At 42.7% G+C, this 27,315-nt stretch overlaps 1 protein-coding gene and 1 long non-coding RNA gene across 3 annotated transcripts in view; one reads left to right on the plus strand and one right to left on the minus strand.

Annotated features, from left to right (window-relative positions):
- The first annotated feature begins 3,531 nt into the window (after positions 1 to 3,531).
- Positions 3,532 to 12,693, plus strand: LOC144328988 (uncharacterized). Its single transcript, XR_013394379.1, has 3 exons — positions 3,532 to 3,655; positions 11,142 to 11,326; positions 12,527 to 12,693. It is a non-coding gene; the product is annotated as an uncharacterized LOC144328988 (long non-coding RNA).
- Positions 11,232 to 27,315, minus strand: part of CACNA1I (calcium voltage-gated channel subunit alpha1 I) — a 293,249-nt gene continuing 277,165 nt past the window's right edge. Inside the window, exons 30-37 of one of the 2 annotated variants that reach the window (XM_028745913.2) lie at positions 26,431 to 26,509; positions 25,196 to 25,317; positions 23,249 to 23,569; positions 22,522 to 22,668; positions 17,258 to 17,377; positions 16,324 to 16,471; positions 14,628 to 14,824; positions 11,232 to 11,942 (exon numbers count right to left, since the gene is read on the minus strand). In XM_028745913.2, the coding sequence (XP_028601746.2) occupies positions 11,232 to 11,942; positions 14,628 to 14,824; positions 16,324 to 16,471; positions 17,258 to 17,377; positions 22,522 to 22,668; positions 23,249 to 23,569; positions 25,196 to 25,317; positions 26,431 to 26,509 (1,845 nt within the window). The remainder of the gene's footprint in view (positions 11,943 to 14,627; positions 14,825 to 16,323; positions 16,472 to 17,257; positions 17,378 to 22,521; positions 22,669 to 23,248; positions 23,570 to 25,195; positions 25,318 to 26,430; positions 26,510 to 27,315) is intronic. The other variant, XM_077934953.1, reaches the window with a different exon arrangement.

Raw genomic sequence — 27,315 nt, forward strand, 5'->3', positions numbered from 1 at the left:
ACCCCTGCCTCAACACCCATTGCATGTCAAGTGTGTCTCCTGCTTCTGGCCCGTAAGTTCTGCAACAGGAGAGGGAGGGAGAAGGGAAGGAAGGACTGTTGCTCCTCCCCTCTATATCCACTCCGTGCCCCATCGTTTTTTGCTTCAGGGAGGCATGTTTGATGAGTCTTGGCTGCCATCGCAGTGGAGCATCATTGTCAGCCCTAGAGTCCCTCAAGGGAGTGCGTGACAGGCAGGGAGAGTTATAACTGTTGGGAGCGAGAGAAGAGAATGCTCCAAGCAGGCTCTTCCATGCAAATCGAGGCCTTAAATTGCACAGAGATAAATCACAGCAGTGAGGATTTGAGTGACTCCTATTTAGGAGGGGCATTTAAGCCTGCTGGATATTCACAAAGGATCAGGCACTGTATCATGCAGAGCAAGCAGATGTGCCATTTAGGAATCGGACGTGTAACTGGCTTTGGTCATGCATAGGATTGGACTGTATCCTGAGCCCTCCCACATAGATAATCCTAGCACGTTGGACTACTCCTGCATATAGGCCCACAGAAGCAGAGAGACAGGGGTGTAAGTGTGCCCCTGCCAGACCTCCTATGAGTCTCTCACACTACCCATGTAGTTACTATCATCTTGCTAAATGGTTACTCCCTGCCCAGTGTATGTATAAGGGCAGCCCTTTAGAAGTGGTGGTCAAACTGGTCTGGTTGCAGAACATGAGATTCCGCACGGGAACAAAGTATAGGTGGGTATCCCAGTTTACTGCTTTCCTTGTGAAGAATGTCTGCATATTTCTTAATATGTCCTCCGGTGCCTGCGTTTATTTTCACATAATCATTGCCCATCACTGCTGAGACTGATTGGCGAACACACATTTTACACGCACAAAGGCTGATACATGTCACAGATGCACGTGCTCTGATGCAGACCCTTTAATGCCGAAGACTAGTCCTTTAACTGCTGAGATGAGTGTTATAAATGAAAGAGACTCTGAAGTCAGCAAACCATAAAATTAGCATTAGTGTGAAAATGACACCATTGCATCATGTTGAATGCAAAACACACACAAAGCAAGAGGCAGCCACATCCAGTTCCCTCTCTCTCCCTGCCTGTGCTCTCTCAAATATGTGAGCTGTAATGATTTACAACAGCCCGCAAGGTACAGTAAGAATTTGCGATAATCCCCAAATCCAGACTGCTTCCAGTTTAGCAGTGTCCTTCCATTGGTGTGCTTAGGAATCCTGTGATGGATTGGACATACGGAGCCCATCAAATCCTAATGGAAAATCCATTTCATAAAATGTTCAGGAAAGGTCTATTAGCAGCAGCCTGCAGAAATGTCACACCCTGTACATAGATTTTGTTTTCCCCTTGCTTGCAAAATGCAACATAATTTTCTATCCTGACATCACATAATCCAGGTGTGATTCTGTACTTCAAACATTCCAATGCTGCTTAACTTTTAAAAATGCGAAGTAACAGGCCTCGGAATTGGAGAGGCAGGGAGTCTGAAATGAAAGCTCTGCACAAGGCATTTTGGCATGAGGGATGAAAGTACTCTCCATTTCTCATTTTTTCCAGTCTTAAATTCAGTTCTCCACATTTCACAGCAAATATATATACCTAATGATAATTCATCAGCATTAGAGTGTGAATTTCTCCCAGTTAAGCGCATTGTTATATGCAGTTTCGGCTAATGTTTTTGAAAGCAATTTCCTCTAATATAATGCATCTTGTATGTTATTTTCCCCAATATATTCACTTTGTGGTCACTTTCTCCTAATACATTTGTATTTTTGTAAACATTTGGTTGCTGAACAGAATAGCAAAATTCAGCTGAGTGCAAATTTCAAAGGATAGCTGTGTTTCAGTGCACATATTGTTTCAGAAAGTGCAAATTTGATACGATTTGGCTTCAAATGAGTCCTGAATCAAATTTCTCTCCCATCTCTAGTGGGGTCTGACTGTGATGACTTCAAGGAAGGAAGGGCATTTTTATTTTTTGCATCCCCAGCATCACTCCCCCCTCCAATCACCCCACAATAATGGAAAATGTTTTAGTTAATGACAGGTATATGCTCTAACACGTTACCTTTTTTTCTTTCTTTCTACACCTGGACCAACTATAACAGTAGATACAAATCACTGGTGACATAATCAAGTAATACAGATTGTGCATTTAAAAGGAGGTCCATTGTTAAAAGTGTTTGTGTGCTGTTGGGTCAATGTGTGGCGAGAGAATTTTTTTTTCCTCCAGACAGTGGTCCAGGAGTCACACATGCATTTTGCTATACAACCTGATGTTCTTGTGAGTAGTCAGGCTCTGCAATAAGACAGCACCACCACAGTTAATAAAGCCTTTGTGCTTCAGCGGGTCTATCAAATTGCAGACAAAGCTGAACAAGAGGTGTAACAAAGAGCAAAAATCTCATTGCTTCCATACCACTTTTGCAAACAAGTTTTGCTTTCTCCAGTGCAGAACGACAGGTAAAATATTTAAATATAATAAACATCTGGTTGAATCAGATCAACACCTCTGTATTCTGTTCTCACAGTGGCCAACCAGACGCCTGAGGACAATGGCCTTCAACCACCTCACCCTTGAAGGCTAAATAAAAATGGGTTCCGAGTTTGAATTTGGCTTTGCTGTAACAAATGTGATCAGAATGACCATGTGCTTGAGAAGTTCTGCTTGGCCCAGTGATATCTGGGGGATAGAAACTGCTGTCTTCCCAGAGATATTAGCTGCTTTTCCAGATTTTCCGTAAGCTGGAGATTCTTGTTGTGGGGAATCCAAGAGTCCGAAGTATATGCAGTTCAAATTCTGGCTTCTGGCAGAATCAGGTGGAGTCTTATGTTCCGCTCCCTTTCACAATGGCAAACAGAGTTTCGTAATCCTCATCAGAATCCAATTTTTAACACCCACCCCACCTCAACGAGGGAGGAAACAAAGCTGCCTGTCAGACTGGAAGTGAAGTGAAGCAAATGGGACAAGCTTACTGCATCTGGCAACTGGGCTTAAAACAGGCAGTTGATTGACTCTAAAATGACACCTGCTTATTCTGCAGTCTGCTTTCTGGGTGTAATGAGATGAAGCTGCTGACATATATGAAAAATAATATAATGATGGATTTGCATTCCTCACATCATGGCCCTCAGCCAGCTTTTAAAAGTAGCTGGTTGTACAAAATCTGGTGTACAAGGCCTAATGAAAGCTTTGAATGAATTTGTGTCATATGAGGGACAAACACCATAGCGCTCCTGCATCAGCACAGCCAGGTGCCTTCATTTACCCCAGCCACACAAAACATGTCTCTCCTATATTAGTTTCTACAGCCACAGCAGGTGCTGTGACTCTCCAACAGCTTGACTTCACTTCCAAAGGCTCACTCTTCTATTATTGTGTCATTATCGCCATGTTCGATGAATGAATCCTCCAGGAACTGAGGCAGAGCAAGATTTAAGTAAATAGGTCTGACGCTGCTATGTTTAGTTTGGCCCCTACAGTGCAACTCTTTGCATATTTACTCAGAAGAAAGTTCCACTTTGTTTAATACTCCATATTACGTATGTTTCAGATTACCGATTTTAAGGCTGGTCTTTCCCCTCTTCTTGGATCCCTTTCTACTATCCTGCTGAGGCCGTCCAGATTCCTGAGGTGAGTCTCAATAGGATTATAAGACGTAATTGTTGGGGAGTAACTTCCCTATCTTCTTGCTGACCTTGTAAGGAAGTATTTTCATAGTAGAACCACACATGGTATTCTAATATGGAAATAAAGCCACATTTGTGGCTTAATCAGCAGATGCTTCAAATGCCTGCTGTATTTCAAACTGCATTAGCACGTTGTTGTAAACACCAGAGAAGAGGTGGGGATGTCTTCACCTGAAATGTATTGCCTCTTGGTTTCCCCACACCTCCTTTTCCCTGAATTCCTATTCAGGAGGCTGTTATCTGCACATGCATTATCATCAAATGTACACACCAAGAAAATACTGGATACATATTAATTTTGGCTAACATCATGTTTACATGGCTTCTAACACCATTGGTGGGAGTGCACTGGAGCCAGAAGTGGCATTCTGTGCTTGTTTTACATAAGGGCAACAGACCAATAGGGAGTGCCTTTCATTCCCTAGAAAGAGATCCATATTGGTTCAGAGAAATACTCTCAAGTCAGCATAACGCATGTGTGCTGAGCTTTCCCATCTTATGCTGATCTTTGGAGCACAAAAGATAGGTGGGTCATTCTATTTCTGGTCCATGTAAATTTCACATGTGCTTATTCTTAATACCATTTTGTCCTGTTTTCACATCCATTGCAATTTTACACCCACACATACACACACAAATGTAATTTAAATAAATAAATAAATAAATATTGTATTACAAAATATGTATTTAAATATTATTTTATCCCAATGTATGCGTTTATATGTATATTCTCTTTCAAAATACACATTTTAACTTGTTTTGGTAATACTTTTTTTTAGCTAAGAAGTTAATTGCAAATTCTGAAAAATGCAAAATCTGAAGGATAATTACATTTCAATCTATGGGAAATGTGAATTAAGTTAGTTTGTTTAAAAATGCAGACCAAATAAATTTTTCCTTTCCTTCACAAATGTGGTTAGTGCAAGCACTAGCGTGTTTGCAAAATGAAACATTTAGTTTGAATAACGCTTTAAAGTTCCCAATTTGAAGGCATGGATGTGAGCTTGTGCCTAAAAGCCTTTTCGTGGGTGAGAACTGAAGATATCTGTGCAAGGTGCTAAGTATTTCTTCCCACTGTGCAGAACATCTTCAATACTCATTGACCTGAATAGAATGTAAAGAGATATAGCACCTCAAAACAGTTTGAATATTCAAACTGCTAGTTTATGCAGGGTCCCAATAAAACTGCCTGTCCCCAATTTCTACCTCTGAAGCAGTCTGTCTTTGAGTGTGTGCACTTCTGTTCCCCCATGATTCAAAAATGCAGCCCACATTTTTGTGACTTTGTCTGGTGGGGAAACCATGAAAAACTCAACACTCAGCCATACTTCTGTTTGGTCCACATTTTATTCTGCTTGTCCCGTGTTTTCAAGGCTCATATCTGAGAGGTTTTTTATATGTTCTGCTGCTTTCCCTGGGAAAACCTGCTGTTTAAAGCTGAATTGAAACAAATGTAAATCTACAGAAAAGTCGATTGAAGTTTGTTACGATTCAGAGGGAAACAGTGGGTTTTCTTGGGGAAAGTGGCAGGGCAAACAAAAAACCTCTTGGACTTGTGCCTAGAAATCATTGGAGAAGCTGAAGTGTGGACAAGCCCTTGCAATGTAAAACTCCCACAATATTTCTGGATTATTTTTTTTTCTGGAGACATTACGCTTCTCCTAGATTCCATGAGATTTCCAGAAGTGGATTTTACGTTGTCTGAAAGATCACATAAAATGCAGAAACTGACATTGGGAAGATGGAATAATGTGGGTGCAGCCTAGGTAACTTTTATAATCGGTTTCAAGTCTTGATAATAGGGACGCGGGTGGCGCTGTGGGTAAAAGCCTCAGCACCTAGGGCTTGCCGATCAAAAGGTCGGCGGTTCGAATCCCCGCGGCGGGGTGCGCTCCCGTTGCTCGGTCCCAGCGCCTGCCAACCTAGCAGTTCGAAAGCACCCCAGGGTGCAAGTAGATAAATAGGGACCGCTTACTAGTGGGAAGGTAAACGGCGTTCCGTGTGCTGCGCTGGCTCACCAGATGCAGCTTTGTCACGCTGGCCACGTGACCCGGAAGTGTCTCCGGACAGCGCTGGCCCCCGGCCTCTTGAGTGAGATGGGCGCACAACCCCAGAGTCTGGCAAGACTGGCCCGTACGGGCAGGGGTACCTTTACCTTTACCTTAGTCTTGATAATCAGCTGAAAAGGGTGGGCAACCCCCTCCTTTCACTCCACTTGGCAGTGAAGTGGAGCAGTTGTTTTAAAAAACATTTATTCTTGCTACCACACTGCAGAAACAACCTCTTGTGGGGAGAGCAAGAGAAATAACACCACACCACAGTCGTTCTTGTCAAAAGGCAATACTTTAATGTTCAAAACTTTCTACACAAAGTGCATTTGTCTCCTGTGTTTTGTTTTGTTTCCTTCACTGGGGAGACTTTCCAATGAGACTTCCTTTCCTCCCTGTGCAGTTTCTGAGATAGACAAAATTCCTGCAGGCACAAGGGACCTGTGTCTTCCTGTGACTCCCCACTAAAGGGACTGGACAAGAGAGCCCCAGTGGAAAGGAGACCAACCAGGCATAAACAGACCTTCTCACATAATAGAGCAGAACCTTCACTCTAAGCCAGCATACAGAAATAACCTATTTTGTTGCATTTTATAACAACCCACTCCCTGGGAAGAATAGATGTGTCTTCTTCTTTTTCAAAACCATTAGTAAATAATTAAAAGGGAGAGGCAAAATATTCTCTAAAGATAACCTAGTCCTTGGTTGCCATGGTAACACATTTCCTAGGCCAAAAGCCTTTTCCTTTACTTGTAGAGAGAAATGAAAATGCGAGCGAGGAATCTGTTTTTGGGAAGGAAGGATGGGATTTTGTTGATAAGGTGTAGATGTCTGTGCTGTTATAAATTCAAGTTAAACATCAGAGCGTTACATAACAGAAGCTGGCTGGGATTTCTATAGACACAAATTGGTGGCAGCACCTTCAGATAAATGAGGCATTGAATATTTCATAAAATGAAGGCCAGCCGAGATTGTGGATTCATAGCTGGGATAACAGATTATAGTTTTTCCAACAGCATAGATTTTGTCTGTACCCAAACAATTCATCCAGATTAGTTGCCAGGTACACATACTAAATGGCTGAGTGTGCATTCTTTAGGGTGACTGTCATTTGAAGGGATATCAGAGAACACTGCTCTATTTGTCCTCTGAAGGACTGTGTAATCAAGGTCTACTTTAAAGATAAAGAACTATGAGAAAGAGCAGGGCTTTTGAAGTTGCCTATCAGTAGTTAACACCAGAGGAGCAGACCAAAGAGGCACACAGGTCACCTGCCTCCAGATTTGTATCTAAACATATAAATTGCCATATGCAAATTTTATGCAACTTTTTTTGGTGATGCATTAGGGGCCACCTGAGGACACTTATTTAGGAGGAAGGGACAACTGCTTTTATCATCAAATTAAACCTTCTAAGAAGATGGGTCACCTTAGAAGGTTTGGGAAAGCACCTTCTCTGGGTCCTACGCTTCCCTCAGAATTTCCAGGCCAAGCCAGAAGCCCCCCAACAAAGACCCTCCTATCGTAAGTTTATGAAAAATGTGCAAACAAAAACAAGCCCCTGAAATGTAAGGGCTTACAAGACAAACGGTTATCAAAATAACTGAAATGTATGAAGCAGAAAACCTGCTTGTGAACATGAGATGGTGCTTTCTCAAACATGGCAACCGGAGACCCAGCTTAGCACCACTGGAGAGTGGGAATTACTTCTAATTAAACATGCATAGAATCAGGCTCTAAGCAATGCAGGTTTGAACCCTGCTCTACTCTTTGATGGCGACCATTCTCAGGGCAGAACAACACTTCACAGTACAAACACAAGCGGGCCCAACACTAACACAGAGATAAACGGGTGGGCAAAGGAAGGGTTAAGCACCTCTTCTGAATTCCTCAGACTTTGCAGCCACTCTCAATACAAGGAAATTAAATTCCTAGCTGCTTTTCATGACCACCTCTCCACTATTTAAGGCTACATTTGAAATAACTGCAGACAACATTATACACTGCATATTTTGTCTTTGCGTGTGAGTGGGCTTTCTCTCTCCACATTTCAAGCATATCTAGGTACAATTTCACATATTCAGTTCACACCATGACATTTTGGAATGATATTGTGAGCGTGCAGATGTGCATTGGGGCTCCCCATTGAGTTTTGCAAGGATTTTCATAGGCAACATCCAATAGGAATGTAAAATCCCTACCTACTATTTTGGCAGGCAGTGTGAGGTCTACTGTGCCTCTGTTGGTGTTTGGTACGGGAGCTGATGTTGTCGTCTGACAGCTGTCCAAAAGCAAAAATGGCTGGAGATTCCCTGATGAACAGAATGAACTGGCCCCTGCACGATTTCGGCATGGGATGGGGATGATGAAGTTGATCAATTTCAGTCTCAGTCTCATTAAAAAGTTTTGGTAGGGACTGCTTCCTTGTCCCTTGCAGGGGAGTGTGTGTGATTTAAAGAGGGGCTGCCTATTCTCTCCCCATGACAGTTTTATGCTTGAGAAAGAAAATAGGTGGGAAACATGCCACAAAATTCAGCACAAAATAAACATTTAAAATCAACACTGCTGTTATTGCTTTATTAACGCAGACCAGTGGCTTATCTGAAGAGGTGGGGATTTCAGATCTCTTAGGGAATCCCAGAGCATTAGACACACTGCTCAGTTCAGCTTCTGCACTCGCTAAGGAACATGTATTACTTTCCGAGATGTGATGTCACTGTAATTCCATCTCCTGTGCATCAACACATTTGGTATTTACTGCCTCATCAAATATAAAGAACAAAACAACTGTTTTGACATACAGACCAGCAGTGCCCTTGCTTCTTACGTTACAGGGGGCTACAATCATGGCTCTTTAAAGGGCCTTGACCCTTGGCGCAAGCCCCAAAATTGCAGAAGGGGTCCACAGAGGTAGGTGTGGTCCACTCTATGCAACAGAAGAAAGGAGTGCCCTGCTCTGAAAGCAAGCTCTCCTCCCTATGCACCTCTCCCCCTCCACCCCGATGGCATGTGCCTTTCAGCGAAGAGAAATGTGTTAGCAGGAAAGGGGATCATTTCCTACTCTTGTTTTCCCAAAGCCCTTTAAGTTGGCTGCCAACTTTTCCACCAGCACCTGTAGATGTGCCATGAAACAGTGCTTCGATCTGCAGCAATAAGCAAGGGAGAGATTTCATCTCCATGATGGGAAAAGCTTCACCTGCTGATTTCTGTGGATCATGCTTCTGCCAAAGCCAAAGGAGCCTGCCAGGTTGCTCCCACCCCTGGGTCAGTTGGCAACACTAAGTTGCATCGCTGAATGTCCTACCCCTGCCCTAAAACTGAAAAATAATAATAATACATGCTTTCCAGAAATCAGTTTTTCTAGCAGAGGGCTTGGCTAGTGGTAGAAAAAGCAAGACTGGATACAAAGGCACCCTGAAAGGGGGATTGAATCACTGGGAATGAGTTACATGATAGAGAAAGAAATGGACCTCTCTGTTTTTTTGAGAACGATCCCTATGACTGAGCAGATTTCGTCTAACCAGCCACTATATCTAACCAGCAACGGGCCACCACCCTGGTGATCAATCCACCCTGTTTGCAAAGCACAGAAAAGGCGAGCAACAATCCTTTCAAACATTCACTGGTGAATAAATAACCCACTGTATTGCATATACACAAACATTTACACACATGTACACACACACACACACACACTCAAGGCCAAACTACATGTGACATTATACATGCAGTTTGGTGTTGCGTGTAACTTTTAAAGACCATAAATAGCTGATGTGGGGCCAAATCATGATGACTGACACTGCAGCACCTGGGGAAGTAGTTTAACTCTTTCCTCCTGCTCCCCTCAAGTTGCTATTTGGCATCAGAGGGAAGTGCTCATTGGAGCCAGTGGGGGGCTTCCTTCCTGTGTCAAAAAGCAGCTTGAGGAGGGCTGTCAGGGTTATGAAACAAGGGGAAAGGGTTAAAGCCGCCCTGCATGCATCGTGGTCCCAATCCATCCTGCTTCCTGCCTTTCAGCAGCAGCAGCAGCAGCTATTTAAAGTTTTTAAAAGATACATGCAATGCCAACCACAGCTGCAGTTTGGCCCTCTCCATCAACTTCTGCTGTCGGGTCCCAAAAAGGTGCAGACTGTTTTGAATTCTTATCTCATCTGACACAATCCAAGAGCCACCACACTGAATTAGCATAGAAGGCCATAAAAAAGCATTAGGGAGGAACATGGCTCACCCATCTTCCCTAAGATTATTCAGCGATAAATCCCCGTGTGTCAAAGTTATGAGCCCCAAACTGGAGACAGAGAGCTAATGGCGCTTTACGCTTGAGGTTCGGCCTGCTCCTCTTGCTCATTCTCTCGCGTTTCATTTTTATTCTTTCAACATATTTGTAAAAAATAACATACCTTTCTCTAGAGATGGTTTTTGCACCTTTGGGCTTCTAAAATAGACTCTTCAAAAGTACTGAATGATAAAGAAAATAAACTCTACACCCCAAACCCCTTAACAGTACAGAGTAGTTCCCCCCAAGCAGCTTTCGTTTTTTTTTTTTTGCAAAAAGAAAAAAAGATCAGTGAGAATCGGAGCATCCAGTAGTTGCCCTGTGACTTCTCGTTGTGACACGCACCCCTTTAAAAAAAGCAAACCTGAATAGCTGCCAGTGCTCCATGGCCCAACAGTGGGAGCCGCAAGACCCTCAGAGTTCACATTTAAGAAATGGAGCCTTCATTGTCCTTGCCTGAGGAGCTCAACTACACTGAGAGGACACAACCCTAGCTGAAGATTTAATGGTGCTCACCCTAAGTATTTCCATGGAGCATTTTCACATAGTGAGCTGTCCTTTGCTGCCCTTCTCCCCCAAACAGCTGGACAATAGCTTTTGCACTATTACTATTTCCCGAATAGAAACATAGAGCAATATGATTTTCCTCAAAAGAGATTCCCAAACCCTTAAAACACAGCTTGGTTGCTGATTTCAGTCTGAAATAATCCCCCCCCCCAAGACCCTGCCCTTTTCACGCTTAGCACTTTTCTGGAAGTCCTAAGCTCTCTGTAAAAAAAATAAATAAATCATTCTCTATATCTGTACATATATATTTGTCTATGTAGAGGAGTAAACGGCTGCCCCCCAGGCTACTCCTTGGGCCAGAGGCTCTTCAGCCTCATCACCCAGAATTCTCTGGATCCCTATGCCCCCCTCTCATCTTTGCAGAGGTGGTGGTCCCGTGCAAGGGTAGGTGGGTGGGTGGGGGGTTCCACATATTGCTTTCGCTCTCTCGTGTCTCTGAGGTATGGTACAAAAGTCTTTGTTTTCCACACATACACACGCACACGCACGCACACACACACATATTTATATTTTGCGTGTCTGCTTTTTCCTTCTCCACAGCTCCTGCGTTTGGAACTGTTTTGGAAATGGCAGCCAGCACACGCTCCCTTGTTCACACGACGTTCTTCCTCCCCGTCTTAGGGAGCTGCCTCATCTATTCCTCTTGCTGACTCCGCTCCCCATCTGCAACTCGGAAGGAATCGGGGAGCTGTGGCCTGCAGTCTCAATCCTGTCCGAGCCCTCTGGTACGTTGCCCTCCCGCGGAGAGGGGCTGTTCTTGCAGAAGTCCGTCACCCACGAGGGCATGGATAAAAAACCCCTAGGGTCAACAGAGTAGAACTGCTTGCTGTCGGTTGCTGCGGAGCCCCGGGAGGAAGGGTTGGCATGGAGACTGCTGGTGCTGTTGCACTTCTTCACAAGCGCCAGACCTTGGGGCGGAGGGGGCGGCGAGAAGAGGGAGGTCAGAGAGAGACTGCTGAGGGTCTCTGACTGCTCGCTGTTGTTGCCTCCGCCTCTCAGGCTGCTCCCTGCGCCCTCCTCGTCCGAAGGGTCCATGGAGTCATGGTAAGTGCAGCCGGGGCTCGTGCTCCCGCCACTGCTGTGGCTCCGCTGGTGCCGGCTGATGTTCCGGAGAGTGAAGATCCCACGGCCCCTCAAGCTCTGCCTGCGGGAGGCAGGGGAAAGAGGCGCCACCAAGGCTTTTTTGGTGGCTGTGGCTGGCACTGGGCACAGTGCAACTGGGAGGTCCAGGGTGCACTGGGGCGAGTCACTGAGGTTTAAGCTGTCCTCCAGTGTGGTCTGCAAGCTGCCTTCCGAACTGTTGCTCCTGCAGTCTTCCAGGGAGGTGTCGCTCTCTGTGGTCTGCAGGGTCAAGAATCAACAACAGAAACAAAGTGGTTGATTAGCAGTGATGCCTGCATTGCAGGGAGTTGGACTGGTGAACCCTCTGGGTTCCTTCCAATTCTACTGTCCTATGATTTCTCACTAGTCATGCTGTTGGTTGAGGGAGGGACTGGGACATCAGCTGCAACTGGGGCATCAGTGGGAAGGTTAACATTAAAGCAGTTCAATGCTGTCTGCCCCCAATTCACGTCTCACCACCCTGAGGAAGGCACACTGGACACTGTTCCAGTTCTTAGCTCCCAATCAGCAGTATCTCCTGAAAACAGCAATGTGCAGCACCATCACAAGGTCCACTGTTGGCCAAACATTACTTTGCCATTAAAAAAATATAAATAGATGGCACTGATGGACCAAATGCCATTAATGTCAGCACCCTAATTAAGCTATGTTTAATTAGAGCAGACCCACTGAAATTAATGAACGTGAACAAGTTAGATCCATTAATTACAATGGGTCTCCTCTGAGTAGAATGTAGTTGAGTGCTACCCACTGTCTCTAGCAGTGGACATCTACACGACAGGTGTTTTCTTGCTTATTTCCAGAACCTGAGAGAGGGACACTGCTTCTGAACATGGATGTCTATGTCTTTTCAGTCCTGCCTAGAAGACATTTGATGAATCTGTCTCTAGTTAATTAGCCTTCATTTGAAAAAGCTATCAGAGATGTTGGCCAGCATCACAAGTTGTGGTAATGAATGGTATTAATTTTGCGCTTTGTGAAGAGATATTTCATTTTGACTCTAGTGCCAATCAATATCATTAGATGCCCTGCAGTTCTATTATTATATAAGAGAGACTTTTTTTCTTTCCATGCTCTCTCTCAATTCTCCCCACACTGCTTTTAATTTTACACATCTCTTTCAGGCCATCCCCTTTTAATTATTGTTTAGCTGGTCTGCCAACATGTCAATGCTATGTAAAACGGGACTCTGGAGTGCTCTTGGCACATGTGTCCTTCATGTGCTCAAGACCAAAATTGTACATCCTCCAGCAATTGATTTCCATCTTAGAATGTGGTCTGCAACCAAGCAGCTGTAAAATAGCAGGACGTGGAAGAGAGGAGCCATGTCTGGGAGCAGGTCTCTCTTCCCCTCTTCACACAACCCGTCATTCCATAGCATATGAAGGGACTCCAATGTACATTAATTGTCCACAGCATTAGAATCAGGACAACAACAAGGCAGGTATGGGGTTAGTAGCAAAGTAAGGGAAGCACACATAATCTTGGGGAATTATTTATGTCACTCAAGCACCCAGATAACCGGGGTCCATGCGAGGCATGGAAGTGATGCCAAGTGGGCACATCAATGTGCCCAATTGCTGCTGATCAAGAAAGACTCTTCCAGACTAAAAAGAAAGGTACCCTGCCTATCTCCAGGCCTCTTGCACATAGGGAATTTATACTCTCTGTGGGAGTAGCTTACATCTGAGAGCCTGGAGGGGAATAGGCCCTGATTAAAACTATGTGAGATGTGGAAATGTCCTCCCTTGATTGGTGATGGACACACACCCTGATGTTTTCCCAACAGTACCTATAGTAAGGAAGGAGGAGGACTCAGAAGATCCTGTATGGATAGTCCTGCACCTTCTTTGCAAGGTGTGCATGTGAGGTGGTTGGATCTTGGCATAAATATAGAGGGAAATAGGGAAGAGCATAGATGCTGCTGGATCCAGCCTAGTTCTCACAGTGGCCAACCATATGCTCATGGGAAGCTCACAAGCAGAACCTGAGTGCAAGGGCACTCTCCCCACCTGTGATTCCCAGCAACTTGCACTCAGAGCCTCTTATAGTGGTGGCTGAAAATTGCTATCATAGCTAGTAGCTGTTGATAGCCTGATCCTTCACGAAATTGCAAAATGGAAATTTTGCTGAAAAGTAAGGTTGGAATTCCACATTTCACTTCTGTGTCTTCAAAGTCAGGGCCAAGAGTCCAGTTTGCAGTGTTAAAGCTTTGGGCCTTGAGAACAGCCTGGAAAGGCACAATCTTGGTCAAAAGGCAAGGTATAAATTAAGTAAACAAAAAAAATCTCTTTTCCTTATCCAGCTTTCCACTGCTCATCTTTCCCCCAGACTTGTTCTTCTTTCACAGGTGTGTGCCATTGGAAGTTAGAGAGAAAAACACCTGAAACGAGGTGTGGCCAAGCTAGGGAAAAGCATTTATACTAGGTTTATCTAAATACTAGAATATTTATCTAATATTCAACCCCAGTAATGTATATCTAGTTCTGAGGATCTCATCATTGCGTGGATACCTAGTTTTATTAACCACCCCCCAAGATAAAGACAATTCACAATACAGTGTGGAATTGTGACTATACCAACAAAGCACAGTCCTTGCGTCTGTGATGGAGCTGACACTAACTTCAAACATGAGCTCATTTTCCTTGAAGCTTTGCTGTGTGTCACTGATGAAATGCTAAAACAAGCAAATGGAAGAAGCCTGTCTTCCAGCAAATTCCTACAGAAAGAAATTGTTTGTGTGGAACATCCCCCCCCCCCACTTCCAGGTCAGAGTGCAAAATCTAAATGTGGCAGTCACCTCTTTCCCCACACAACATCTAATCCCCTCTACTTTAAGTCTATGAGAGGCTAAAATGTCTGGCAATGGACAGATGGAGGAATGGTGGCTGTAGGAGTCCTTACCTGGTGGATAAGTGAGCAATGGACACCTGGAGATTGCAGAGACGCCCAGGAAGCTTGCAAAGAGATTTTTGGGAGGCTCTCTGGGCAGGAAGCTTTCTCCTGACCTGGTGGATTGGCAGAAACAGCTGGGACGAAAAACTCTGCTCGCAATGGTAACAGGGGATTGGATGCATCTGGAGAGAAGGGGGTGGGAGGACCTGACAGAGTCAAGGAGGAAAAAAATCAGCACTGTTCAAATCCGTTTCTACCCATGTCAGAAATCTGCAGGGTACATCCACATGTCACTTCTTTAATGAGGAAACACAGGCAATCAAACTTGATTTTTCTTGTAATGCTTTCTCCCTCCTTGCCATCTATTCGCTCTTTCTTCCCGGGTAGCCAGTACTGGAAGTACTCAGCCTGCACTTCACCCTCAGCCAGTACTTCCAGCAAGAACAGTAGCTAGCAGTCCTTACGGACGGGTGAATATGTCACTTTCATTTTGTCTCATTTTTCCAATCTTTTCCAAAGTTCAGTTCTCTACATTTCTACATCAATTTGAGATTTTCTTTTAAAAAGTCCTCATGAAAATTCACGAGCTTCTTGTGTGAACTTCTAATACACACGCTTTTATGTACAATCTTGCCAAATACACACACTTTTGCAAGGCAATTCCCCCTAATATACTGCATTTTTCTATGTTATTTTTTTTAACTAATATATGCATTTATATGAACACTTTACCCTAGTGTATACATTTTTTGCACACATTACTTGCTTGGAGGACTGTACTGCAGAATTTGGAGGAGCACAAATTTTGAAGGCTTGAGTTTCAGCTCATGCATGGTTTCCGAAAAGTGTGAATTCGATATGTTCACTTTTAAATGAAAACTGAATTGAATTTATTCTCTACTTCTAGCGGTACCTCTCTTCCAGCCATGTTTCTTCTCCCATTGCCCAATCTTCCCTGAGTAATCAATCAAGGGCAGATCAGCCAACACCAAGAAAGAACAGAGCTGGTGATGTGAACAAGGCCTAATTCAGTACCCACTGGTGTGTCAGCATGAGAGACTGTGGCAATGGTCCAGGACTGATCTTTACTTACAGCTTGGGCTTTACTTTGAAATCTTTTTGGCTTTAAAGGAGAGAGAAAGCCAGAGGCAATTCTAGGATGACTAATCTCTGCTTTGCCATGAAGCTCACTGAGTGACCTTGGAAGAGTCAGTCTCTCTCACCCTAAACTACTGCATAGATCTGTTGGGAAATACATACTACGTATGGTGCCCTGAGGTCATTGGAGAAAGAGTGGAACATAGAAATGAAACAATGAATTAAAAAACAAATAGTATTGCCAAGGCCAGGAGGCTGAATTTGCAAACTGAAGTTAAAAGATGTGCAGCTCACAGATGATGTAGGGAAGAAACAGTTTATACACTTAGATTTATGTAGCCAATCTTGCGATATATTTTGTCCTTGGCAACTGATGAAGTGGATTACATTGGCATTTCCCTCCTTGGGAATGGATGGAATGGGAAAGAGGATTGGGAAAATCAGTTAATTTATTCCCAAGTATGCAATTTGGAATTGATGAAACCGTGCATGCATTTGTAGTCAGCTTTCTGTAGCTGAGTACAATATGTATCTTAAAAAGTGGCCCTCGGAAGAACAAGGTATCTCTGCGTGGCATCATGGGATTGTCCACTAGGGTATTGCCCACCTGGGTTGCTCTCGTTCTTCAGCCAAGACTGGACTGGACTGAAAGAGATTTTCTCCACTTCACACAAGTAGCTTTCTGGAGTTGGAGAAGCTTCCATGTTTGTTAAAGGGAAGAGACATTCCTCCAAGTTAGGACTGTCTTCACCATCCTAAATAAAAGAAAGACGTTTGCCTTATAAAATTTCAAATTTATCCAAAAAATAGAAGAATAAATCCATTGTCAAATCCATTATTTGATTAATAAGAACATTTACAGCTGTGTTCAAATACCTGCAGAATATCCCTGGGACACTAGAGCCCAGTTGCAAGAGGCATTTGCCACTGAGTTTGTGGGTAGCAAAAGGGATAATAATGTCCTACTTTCATCAAACAGTTCATCTCCCTATGCTACCCTGTCCTTGGGAATTTGCCTCCCCTTAACATCTCTAGTGTGTTGACACTTATCCTACAATGATCACTAACTGGTAATCAATCAATCAATCAATCAATCAATCAATCACATCCATATCCTATTATGATATGCATCATCTGCATCCAGATAAGTTATAGCTAGCAGAAAAGGAAATGTATGAACATTTGCAATATCTTTTCTATACCTATTTCCTCTTAGAAACCCACACCACTTGTCCTAGTCACACAAGCACAGCTTACTAGCTTCATTTTCTGTCACACATATACCACTCCCTTCTATTGCTCTAGGTGCTCGTATGCAAGACCCCAGAAAGACACTTCAGTTTAAGGAAGGGTTGTATATGAGAAGGTGGAGGGAGTGGAGGTCTCCCATCCAACTATGTTTGTTGGCCATCACAGCCTCCTGCAAGTTTCCTAGTTTAATTACGTGTTGTATGAAGAAGTACTTTCTCTTATCTGGCCTGAAGCCCAGTGATTGTTGCAATGGGGAATATATATCCACATAAACTCTTGGAAAGTTTTACCTTGGCCACCTCCTCCTTAGGGCTTGGCTGATCGACACTGTTGTTGTCTCCATCGTCCCCAAGCAGGATGGAAGACTTATCAGAGTTGAGTGATAAGCCTTCCATTTCGGCCAGCTGAACCTGCAGTCAGAGGGGGTGGGGGAAAGCTATCACACATCACAGATAGATTCTATCGCTCAACCAGTCACATTGCTTTAAGAAATGGCTCGATGACAAGGAGGAAGACCACACATGAGGTTTATGGAGTCCTAACCCAATTCTGCATACAATGAAATAAATTGTTTCTGGAGAGAAAAGAACAGAAAAAGAGAGAACAAAGCAGTCACTGGCATTTCTCATGGACCATTTTAGCTGCAGTACATTCACTATCAACATCTTCTTGGGTTGGAATGCAGAGAGAAGGTGTTTTGTTCAGCCCTAACGATTTTGGCTCCGTGATTCTGGATGCAACTGATTCCATACCAGTGGAGGAAAGACAGGGGGATTCTCCAGACAGAGCCTATCCCAGAGACCAGTTGAGGAAAGGACACCCTTGTTTGAGGATAGAAGAACCTGTTCCAGTCAAACAGGATGATAATAGGGACGCCTTCATTCCAGCAACAGTAACCATGCTTCATGCAATCCATATCAATATCATGCAGCTGAGCAACTCCTCCAGCTATTTCCTTCTGGATTCCCTGCTTATTTTTCTTCTTTTCCTTTTTCTAATTCCAGTATACTAAGATGGAACTAAGAAAATCATCCTACACTCTTTTCTCATTCTACCCCCTCTCCTGTTTTCCCAGTTGTTGCTTTTATTTAACTTTATAAGAGAATCTTCCTTGTTTTCAAGTCTTTGCTCCTATGTCTTTAGCTCTTGTTTCTTTCCACCATAACTTTCCACCTTGACATCTTCTCCCCATCTTCTCCCATTTCATTCATTGGACTAGTTTTTCCTCGTTATTTTCCCTCTGATTCAGCCTACATAGCTCTATCTTCAATTTCAAAAGGCAGCACTGGCCTCTAGAGAACTTCTACTAATCTAGTATGGCATTTGATCTTTTCTGGTTGCGTATCATCTTCGTGATCTTGACCTAGTTTGCAGGGCTCCTCGGGCAAGGTCTTTGCTTTCCTGTGTTTGTGTAGAACTGTGTGTGCATGTTGTGTTTGTAAATAGTGACGAAATATGATATGGAGAGCTGATGGCTTTGGACAGGAAGTATAGCAGAATCAGTGGCAGTGCCATGTTAGGACTCCTTCAGACCAATACCTCATTGGGAATGAATGGAAGATATGCCTGAAGTAGATTTCCAAAAAGGTAATCCACCATCATGATGTGATCCAGCAAACGGACACAATGACGGCAATCTTCGTAGCACTAACACAACGGTACTTCCATGGAAGCTATCCACTGAACTACTCAGGTTAGAGCATTGTGGGCACAATCCAGTGCATCATCTTGTGTGCTTAAATCCTGCGGTGTCAATGGGATTTATGCATTGCATGCTGGATTGTGCCCAATGCTATGCAAAATGTAGTATAACCACCACCAATGATCCAAACATTGAGAAAAGAAAGGAAAGGAAAGGAAAACCACAATTACACCACGTCAACACACAACACAACTATCTACACACAATATCTACACACAAAAAGGAAACACAGCCTTTGTTTGAACTGTTCATCTAATGAGTTTCATCAACTATCACACACTAACTGACGTTCATATCAAAACACCCTCAACTCTGCACCTCTGGGAACATTGATATATTACATCTGCAAGAGACTGTAAAAGTAACCCTTCCTGATTTGTGGCTTTCAAAAATACCCTGGGATTACAAATGCTAGAACAGTTAATATTTGCTGTACTGCTGCTTTGCAAGAAGTGACAATCTTTTCCACTGAAATCCAGCACAAAAAGAAGCACCTAACAAATTCATAAAGAGAAAAAACATTCTGCTCAGAGCTTCAATTCTCCATTATGTGTTGACAGATCATGTGATGCCAATTAAATACTCAATGAGTCTATGATTCTATGTGCCACCAGTACAAATTGCTAGATATATGCAAACCTCATAGAGACAGATAATGAAATTAGACTAATGTCATGAAAAGAGCAATGATGTTAGTATGGTGAGAAAATGTCTTACATTTTAAAATTCTAGCCTAGACTACAGAATACTTACACATTATTTTAAAAAGAAAAGAGTTACTGCAACATCCCCATATGTTTTTCTATCTGTTTTTTTTAATGGTGTGGGAATAAAAATATTGTTTCTATTTATTTACAATGTGAGTTTCTGAAATACTTAATTTCAACACTGCAATTTATACACATTACAGTTGTTGGGAGGGATCTATTTAAAACTAGAATTAGGATTTTCATGCTATACTCTCAAATGTTTATATGTTTTGAACAATAAAAATTTCTTAGTGCTTTGAGAATTAAAATATCAGTTTGATTTGAAGGTGGAGAAATCCTGCAATAATTTCTGTTATGTCTCTCTCTGTGTATTATCTTTTATCGTCTTAAAAATGTATTGGACTAAAATGCAACATAATCTTGAGTATGATTCTATGAAAAGGAAACATCATAATTAAAATAATCTACTGTAAACAGGGCTTCTTAAAATAATAAAAACTAGGGTTTCATGCATCAATCCTACAAGATGCCCAGCCTTTTGACCACAGCAAATGAAAAATGCAATGGCCACCATCATCCATGTAGCTCATTTAGCTGGCAAAGTCTAGTGGTTTATGGAACATAAAGGGGAGATTTGGGCACAATCCATTCAGCCAGTCACTCTGAAACAAATGGAAGTGACACAAGAGTGCTACTTTGCTCTTATGGAGTCATTTCAAATTTGTGTCTTGCCCAGGAGAGCTTCCCAGTCTATTTTGCCCTTGATCAGGATCCCATTCAACTTTGCTTAGACTAGAGCCATTCCTAACATCACACTTGTATAATGTTTTGAAAATGCTTGCAGGGGAATGGCTGGAACGATATGCATCTCTAATGTGGAAGTGGTCAGACGCAGGTTTAAAATGTATGAATGGCCAAGCAGGTCCCAGGAATATTGCCAGGTATTTCTCAGATTTACATCTGTTTCTGAGCATAAAACATCACTTTCCTGGTAATTTTCAGGCCGCTTTCCTTTATGCATAGTTGAAATACATGTAAGGAATGGGTTGTGCATTCGTGGAAGCAATCCACAGACTTCCCTAGTTCAGTTACTTGTTTTCAGATGGTGCCCCAGAGCAACAGAAATTCTAATCCACGGTTTCTGGGACTACGTCAAGCTCCTTACTAGGGTCAAATAACCTAATGGATGTGGTTCATTAATTGTAAGCTTCTGGGTCATTCTGAAGCATCCACTGGACTAAAACATTGTAGTTGAGAGTTAAAGGGATACTTATGAACTTTGCTGGGTCAGCATGACTACTTATAGCACAATCCTAAACATGTCTAGGACAAGGCATGCCTTACAAGTCCTATCAAAATTCAATTTGGCTTACAGATACCTGGATGTTTCAGGAGGCTTCTGGGTTCTCAGATGGGTTCTCACCATTTAAAAAATATTACTACCCCAGGCAACTGCTGATTGTTTTGTGCAACTCAGGCCAGCACTTGATTTCAAATGACTGGAAATATATGGGAATAAGCCAAATAATGTTAGGCATAGTTAAGGGATGCCCCTTATGCTTCACTTTTCTTACATGAAGATGATCTCCTTGGAGGAAATATGGGTCTGAAATGTGGTGCACATTATCATTACTATTGGCCACAAGTACAATGATTTGGTGCCTGTGCATTTGCTTCTTTTCTCTATGAAAAACATGTAAAACTTTTCAGTGCACACACATTTCCCTACATAGAGATTAGCAAGAAACAAATAATGTTAAAAAAAGAGAACACTGAGTTATACAGAAATCAAACTAAATGCACAGTTAATCATTTTATTATATGGGACTTGAGAGTGCAGAGTTTTCTCTGGCTTGTGTGCTATTCTGTAGTTATTATCAATGTCTTGAATAGGCACATTAAAGTTTGTATATATGTCTATGATTTCCCCTCTCCCCTTTTTACTCCAGCAGCAGTGCACTAACAAATTGAAGGGGATGGATTACTGGAGCTAAAATTAAAGGATGCATATTTTTTGTTTACAGTCTCAGGGACTCACTCAATCCAGACCTATGATACTGAGTTCTATGATTCTCTGTAAACTTGATTATTCATTTTATGGCGTTTTTACAGCTTTTGAAACTCTTGTTGTAATGTACTTATTAATACAAAACAAAAGCTTTGGCCGCTAATGATCAAGAAGATACAAATGCAGTGCGTTGTTAAAATATATATAAAATCTAGTATGTATATCTAGTATATGGAGCCAATCTGACTTCTTAGATATGATAGTAAACTACTACTGATAATCTTCGTTCACAGGTCAAAGACTTCTCCAACTCTTTGAAATCAATGTAACTAAGACATTTAAATTAAATGGAGAGAAATGACAGTGAATGGTTATGGTACCTGTAAGAATGACATGAGTTTCTTGACATCTCCCTGACCCTTTCTGTAGCAGCTACCTACAACAGTTGCTAACACCTAGCGTCAAAATCTTATTTCTCCCATAGTAGCCTCTTTCTATGTCTTCCAGTAGCAATTTTAATCATACACCAAAGGGTCCACAAGAAGCCATTTGCCAACAAGATGAACAGACAAAGTGAGGATTAACCAATATCTTCATCTTTTAAAAATGGATTTTACTTATGAACTACACTTTCATTAGAAATTTTGCTCTGCAGAAACCAGAAAATATTTAATACTGAACAACATGCCTAAGTCTCATCAGCTGAAATGGAAAACTGAAGAGTAGAACTGGGCTTAAAACTGATCAGGCAATGCCTTGTTGAACTGATAGCTGAACCTTGAAAACAGTGAGACAATACAGCATCTTTCTCCCACAAACCTATTTTCTCCTAGTGAAAAATTGAACTCTGCCTCCATGATTTCTCCTTGCTCTGTCTATCTACCTATCCTTTTCTGCCAGTCTCATTGGTCCAGCTGTCTGTTCATTCAGCCTTCTGCTGATACAAATATGCATTTCCTCCAGACAAGGACATCACTTCAAGAACGCACTTCAGTAACAAAACTCAAAGCTTCAAGTCTAAGTCACCTATCACCAGGAGACCATCCCAGGGAGATCTCAAAGGCCTCAGGGTGTGCGGGTGTGTTCTCGCACGTGTGGGGGGGTCCCCCTCCCATATCCTCGCACGCAGGTTACCTCTTGCTTGTCATGGTTACACTTCTCGCACATGGCCGGCGAGGAGTAATGATGGAAGACGGAGCCCGATAGGTTATCGATGATCATTAACTCCCCGTCGAAGGAGTCCTTAATAATTAAAGAGACACTGTCCAGCCATAAGTTCTCCTAGGGGACAAGAAAGGGGGAGGATGGGAGAAATAATTTTAAGAATTCCAAGTTTTTGTTTGTTTCAGTGTTCTTCTGCGTGAGTATATCCAGAAGGCTAAAAGAGGTTGTATGGTCTTACAAAATGCAAGTAAAGTAGGCAGAATGTGGCCCTGCTTGATGATGTGAAAGGGAGGGGCTCATATGACTAACTGACCATGTGTAGAGATGCACCACAGAAGCTTCGTGTCCAAGATTGCAAGTGTTCCTCAACCTTGCCCTGCAGTACCCTTTGTGCTTTGCTAACACACCTCCACACACGCACTTAAATCCCTTCTCGTTCCACTTTTGAACTCCTCAAAGAACACTGGTCTCAGTTCTACAGAGCACCCTTTGCTGTTCCAAGTTCTGGCTCCATGTGACTGCCAATTCGTCCAAACACCCATCCTAGAACTGAATGCCAGCCGGCCATATAGTTATAGACACACCTTTTTCCACCATCAGGTTCTGCAACCACCTAAGCTGCCCTTCTCCTACCCACATCAATGTGCCAAAGTCTTGCAATTAAGCAACACAACAACAACCAAACACCGCCACCTACCTGTGCAGGAGAGTAACATGCCATGCACAGCTGTCCTCCAGGATCCAATCTCCCACCTCCTCCATCGTGTCCAGCACTCGGTGAACCACAGTTACGGGAGCAGAGCCCGTGGGCCATCTCCAGCTCAATCTCAGCATCCATTTCTGCATCCTCTTGTGCTTCCTTGTTGCTGTCGTCCAGGTGTTTCATAAGCACAGCTACTACTACATTGATGAGGACAAACTGGGCGGTGAGCACGAAGCTGACAAAGTAGAGTGGCGAGATGAACTGCAGGTTGCTGAGACAGCTCCGGTCGTCATGAGTGCATTCACGCAGTGTGTCCTTGAGGAACACGTTAGGCCACAAATGAGGAAGAAAAAACCCTCAAAGAAAACCAAACAGAAACCCCACAACACATACACATACAGAGAGAAAGAAGAGAGAAAAGGCTGAAGTAATGAATGCAAATGTGGTTGCTCTCTCAGACAAAGTATACAAACAAAGATGGCAAGATGGCACCTTCTGGACACAGAACTCTTTTCTCTTCTCTAATTCCAAAGTTTCCTGGAATCACAGGAAATCGGTCGAGTTGGCTGGCCTTTTCTAGCATGCCAATGAAATGTCAGTTCCAGTTTACTCCTAATGGGCTGTCCATCTGTCTATCTACTTACATGATTTCTATGCCACCCAATGACACAGTTTTCTAGACTGCTTACGATAAAACATTAAATGGCAATGGCATCCATCAGTCATCAATAAAACAACAAAAAAAGTCAGCGGTAGCGAGTAAAACACCAGAAGGTGTAAAGCATCACTAAAGGCAGATCTAAGATTCAGTGGATTAAAAGTACAAAGATCTAAAAAACCCAGGGAGATAAGAATGTCTTCACCTGGCACTGAAAAGAATATAAGCAAGGCACAAGGCGAGCATCTGTGGAGTGGCCATTCCATAACAAGGGTGCCACCACTGAAAAGGCCATTTCCACAGTAGTCAACAACTGCAGCTCACTTGGTGAGGGCAGCTGGAGAAGGGCTTATTTATTTCAGTACATATAAACAGGAACACTGCTGTCAGGCCCATGCAGAGGGTTGGGGGCAGCCAGGTACACTTGCCCCGGGGGGCCCTGCCAGGGACCTGCTGCCTTTTTGTTTGAGTTTATAACTTTATTCCAACAAGACTCTCGCCCCAGGCCTCAGGCAAGCTCTGCACAAGCCTAACTGGTGTTAATATGTTTGCTCTTGCAAAATAAATTTTATAGAGTTAGGGATTTGACATCGAATGTTATTTGTTTAAGTGACTAGAAACTATGTGCAGGGTTACGAAGGTAAGGAGGATTCTTGCCCTGCCTGCTCTGGAGAGTTCACTCATGGGCCTTACTGCCGCAGTTCTGGTTTATCTCTTGTCAAGGCAGAAGGACATGGGTCAAACCTAGGGCAGGCATATGGTGGAGTGTCTTTCATAGGGCCTTATCGGATTTCATATTCATACATTACTCTAAAACCAGCTTTTTATATTTTTTAGCTTTTACGTCTTAATGAAAGAACCCCATTCCACACAGGGAGCGGTTGCATTGCTACAGACAGTTTTTTATAAAATACTGGAGAATGGCAGTTTGTGTAATATGGTGAGAAGGACTTGTTCCAATTTCTCAATTCTCTTTCGTTTCTTCTTGTCAGCTTCTGGTTCAGAAACTCAGATTCTACACAAGCTCTGATAATACTATGAAAATTCACCACCTGTCCTGACGTGAACTCTATGTGCCAAGCTGGGATCTGTTCAGGTTCCTTCCTCCCGTGAAGCACCAACACTTCTACACCCAGGCACAGATTAGATGTCTGCAACATTATTCAATCCTACTCTTTTCTCTATCCTCACACACACAACTTCTAATAAGTGCCGGTCTGTTTCCATTTCAAGATGTAATTCATTGGGACCAAAGACATATTTCCAACAAAGGCCCAAGTTACCTTCATGATTCCATTCCAGTTATCACCAGTGGAGACCTGGAAAAGTGTGAGGAAGGCCATCCCAAAGTTCTCAAAGGTGGCATGACGGCTCATACCCTCACAGGGGTTCTCGTCGTTGCAAACTGGAAAGAAGTGATTTATAGGAGGAAAAGTGAACCATTGGCTATATTCCAGTGAAAGGCAAGAGATGAAAAAGCAGTTTTTTGTAATATTAATTGTAACTTTATATCCAAGTCCACATAAAAATAGCTTTTGCATACTGTTACTGGCCAACAAGCTGGAATGGCCAAAATGACAAAAATCTGATGAGTTCCCATATTTATCAGGATGCACACATGCATACACACACAAATCTTGTTCTTGCAATATTTTATGTCAAGCTACTTTCCAAATGTCTGCCTTCCATTATTACATTTGGAAGATCCAAACTATATTCCTACATTACTTCTGGATGCTACTGTGCAAAAATGCTGTGTTTGCATTGCTCATTAAAACTGATGGCCTATTAGGATGTATAAGCTTCAGTCATCAAATGTATTGGAGCCAGATGTTAGAGCCAGTGAGAGTGACAAAGTAAATGACTGAATTTCTAATTCACTTAGTGATAACAGCTACAACTTCATCTAATGGTTGTTCAAGTGTTACATCCTCAAGACCTTAAATTTTGAGGAACTCCATGCTTCGGCCCAATAATTCCAAAAGGACTGGTCACAGTATATGGCAAGTGGGTAAATATATAAATAATATCTATCAATCCATCATTTTGGGATCAGAAGCCATGTCTCCAAGATTCCTGTGTGTACAGGAATCATCTATAATTTCTTCTTAAATAACAGAATAACGTATACAAGTTCATTTTCTGTATATGAAAGTAGGGCTGTGCCCTGGAATCATCCAAAGCCCAAATCCTAAAACAGATTGGGTCAATTTGGGCACAGCTGGGCTTCAGTCGAGTTGGGCTGAGATAGTCCTTGATCGCCCCAAGTGGGCATACCCAGAGGTACTTTTTTTAAAAACAATTCACTGGGGTAACTGTACGGAAAGCAACGGCCACCAATCTTTGAAACAGACTAACTGCAGGGAACAAACCATGCAAGAGAAATTCCCTGTCATGATAGATTCTTGGAGATACTCAGAAATTCTGTTAATTGCTGGTTAATGTGGAAAAAATAACCCTAATGCATGATGGGAATCTTCCATGCATCTTGTAACCCACATCTGTGCTAGAAACTTACTGAGTTTCCCAAAGAGCTCCACTCCTAGAGCAGCATAGATGAAAAAAAGGAGCATGAAGAGCAGTCCAAGATTCCCCACCTAAGAAAAAAATCAAACATACAAACTGAAGTCAAGTCAAACTAATGAGTATGATACAAGCGTCACCAAGCTGAGACCTATGGGAATACAGAGCTCCCTAAATGTGGGGCTTGACAGTTCAGCAAGTGCAAAAGTTGCCATTTTGGGTGATCACCACTCAATCCCCATTAGAGTAGCATGGGAGAAAACATACACATACACACACCTCTGCCATTTGTGCTTCTTACAAATGATTCAGATAATCTATTCAATTTGTTGGAGGGATGATGGCAGCCCCAAGTAGAGTGTGTTACAGTAGTCTAACTGGGATGTAACTAAGACATGTATTATTATGGCCAGATCTGACATCTCATAGTAGAACCCCAAAGGTGGCTTAACAAATATGCAGCAACAAATTAGAGAGTCTGAAAAATGCTACCAGATTCAACATGAGAAAAGGAGGCGGCAATTTCAATTGTGGTATATACTAAAAACACTTTGGAAATGAACAGTCTGAACCAGAGGTAGACAGTCTGAACTGGAAGTTGAAATGTCAACAGAGAGCATCAAGAAAGCACACTCATCTTCAACTTGTTCTCCCTAAACTGAACTTAACTCAGAAGATGTGACTGAAGGGTAGGATTCCTGGGTTCCTCCAAACAAGGTATGATGCAGGGAGCAGAGAGCAGCACAATTGCATACCCAGGCGCATGTCAGTGGCCTAGTGAGGGGCCAACCATCGAATAACAAACAGGTCATTGATACTGGGTTGAAATAGGCTGCAACTTTTATTGATGACTGATGCAAGTATGCTTATGCCAAGGCAT

This window comes from Podarcis muralis, chromosome 10 (assembly GCF_964188315.1).
Source record: "Podarcis muralis chromosome 10, rPodMur119.hap1.1, whole genome shotgun sequence".
Lineage (NCBI taxonomy): Eukaryota > Metazoa > Chordata > Lepidosauria > Squamata > Lacertidae > Podarcis > Podarcis muralis.